Source organism: Etheostoma cragini, chromosome 6 (genome assembly GCF_013103735.1).
Source record: "Etheostoma cragini isolate CJK2018 chromosome 6, CSU_Ecrag_1.0, whole genome shotgun sequence".
In the NCBI taxonomy this organism is placed as follows: domain Eukaryota; kingdom Metazoa; phylum Chordata; class Actinopteri; order Perciformes; family Percidae; genus Etheostoma; species Etheostoma cragini.
In genome coordinates, this window is record NC_048412.1 from 28,350,062 (window position 1) to 28,352,406 (window position 2,345).

A 2,345-nucleotide genomic window follows, 5' to 3' on the forward strand; every position below is an offset into this window, starting at 1 on the left:
GTAAGACCAGCATGCCCAGAATGCACCTGAACACACCTCCCTGTAAGACCAGCACGCCCAGAATGCACCTGAACACACAGAATGCACCTGAACACACCTCCCTGTAGGACCAGCACGCCCAGAATGCAAACAGTGTGTGTTGAAGCCATTACACTGATTTTAGTTTTATCTGCTTCACATGCATGTCGTTTATAATCATACTGATACCTATATTCAGATAATGCTGATTACAATTACTGTCGATCATGTTAATGATGATGATGATGACGTCAGGGGGTGTTAACTCTATATTTAGACCTCACCTGAGCCAGGTGTGTGTGTGTGTGTATGACTAGAGACCGGAAGAACACACTAATCTTCAACAGCATTTTGTGAGACAAAACGGTTATTTCTTTGTCTTTGTCTTGCTGTTGCAGTTGTGAAAGTGACGGATCATTGTGACATTGCGAACTACATGCAAGTTGATTTACTGACCGCTCCTACAGTTTGGTTAAAACCTTTAAAGGAGAAGACATGCAACATTAGCTGCTAACCAAACAACAACTCGTTCTCATCCTAAATGCAGATCTAACAACTAAACACATTCTCCAGGAAATTCAACTAAACTTCCCCTTAACAACAACATGTTATTATTAGCTGTGATCTCATCTTATAAGACACTTCGGACTGTGATGTCCGAAGTGATGAAGTAGATTTCCTGTTCACTAGAACACGTTATTATTATCCGCAGAATTAAAAGAAAACAGTCATATCCTCAGCGTAGAAGTGTAGTAAAGACGGTCTCAGCGGAGCAGACGCCCTCCTAACAGCTCTCATACAGGACTGCAGCAGGACTTTACACATCTGTTCAGGATGATCAGAACTCCACAGGACGACATCGGTAATCAAAAATACTCTGATGTTCATGTATGTGTATGTAAATCTACTATATGTCTATGTGGCAGGATGTTGTCTACATTTGTGTTTGATGTTAATCTTTCAGAGGAAATGGAGGAAGAAGCAGCAGCTAACTATGTTAATGCTCCAGCACGCACTGGGAAGAAAATGGCCGCTCGTCCAGGTACATTACACACATTTAATATTGTTAATCAAAGTTTTGTAATTTTTCTGAAGCACTTTATACATCAAGCAGTAGTAGTAGTAGTACAACAGGTAGATATGACCGGCCAATCTAGTTGGTCCAGAAGACATTAAGATGCTCCAATCAGCATTACAGCACAGCCAGAACCACGTACTCTCTCTTTTGGACAACCAGTTTGATGCTTCTTGCACCTGGCGCAGAGACCGACACAAGTGTCTTTGCTATTTCAACCCTTGTGTTGTCATCCTGTCAAAATTGAAAATCAACACATTTTCTCATGTTTATGTCCCTTTTTTCAACACTTTTGACGCTTTTTTAAATGTTTGTCCCTTTTTTGATGTTTTCAACACTACGTAACACTAACTTATTGCCTTTAGTTTTACAGTATTTTGGGGAATTTATGGTCAATAAACCTAATTTATAGGAAATTCTACCTAATGTTTGAGTTAGAAAAGCAGAAATTAGGAATTATTGAGACTAAAATTAAAGGAATGGATGTTGATGATAATCACAGACTGGAATATGTCAACTTTTACTCAATACTATTTCAAAAACACTTCCATGTGTTTTACAATGCTGTAAAATTGAAACGACGCAGTTGTTAGTTCCCCGTCCTGCGCCCTCGTCATTTAAATAATAAATGCGTCCGCGTACATCTTTGGGCATTTTTGGGAGTAGGCGCACAAAAATGGCTTGCTAGCGTCCCTACAGAGTTAAAATAATTGAGCCCCTGCAGTACGTTTAACGTAGACTCACGAAACGTGGTACACATATGTAGCATGGCAGGACGGACATAAAACCCCATTGTAGCAACACCCTAAACCCAACAGGAAGTCCCCCATTTCGAATAAAAAGTCTTAATTAGTCAGATTTTGGCCATTTCCACATGTCGTACTTTGACAAACTCCTCCTATAGATTTCATCCAATCAACTTCAAACTTGGTGTGTGTCATCTTAAAATGTTAACGATGAAAATAATTAAAAGAAAAACTTTTTGTGATGGGGCGTCGCCGTGGCGGGGCGGCCATTTTGTGCGTTTTGCCATAGAAACAGGAAGTGGTGTAACTTGAGTGTGCATTGTCCGATTGGCTTGAAACCTTTCACGATTCATCAGAGTCTGCCCCCGACGACATGACCAGGTGCTGGTTCTAGTGCTGGTCCCAGTTCGGTGCTGGTTCTACTCCAGTTCTCTAATGGCGGTTTTCCACTGCGTGGTATCTACTCGACTCGCCTCGGGTCTACTCGCTTTTTTTGGTTTTCCATT

At 40.9% G+C, this 2,345-nt stretch overlaps 1 protein-coding gene across 3 annotated transcripts in view; it reads left to right on the forward strand.

Annotated features, from left to right (window-relative positions):
- The first annotated feature begins 736 nt into the window (after positions 1 to 736).
- Positions 737 to 2,345, forward strand: part of LOC117945946 (uncharacterized 104.1 kDa protein in hypE 3'region-like) — an 18,910-nt gene continuing 17,301 nt past the window's right edge. For 2 of the 3 annotated variants that reach the window (XM_034873700.1, XM_034873701.1), the window contains exons 1-2: positions 746 to 880; positions 983 to 1,060. In XM_034873700.1, coding sequence (XP_034729591.1) covers positions 853 to 880; positions 983 to 1,060 — 106 coding nt within the window. In that variant the 5' untranslated portion in view covers positions 746 to 852. Of the gene's footprint in view, positions 881 to 982; positions 1,061 to 2,345 lie in introns of all 3 variants that reach the window. The other variant, XM_034873699.1, reaches the window with a different exon arrangement.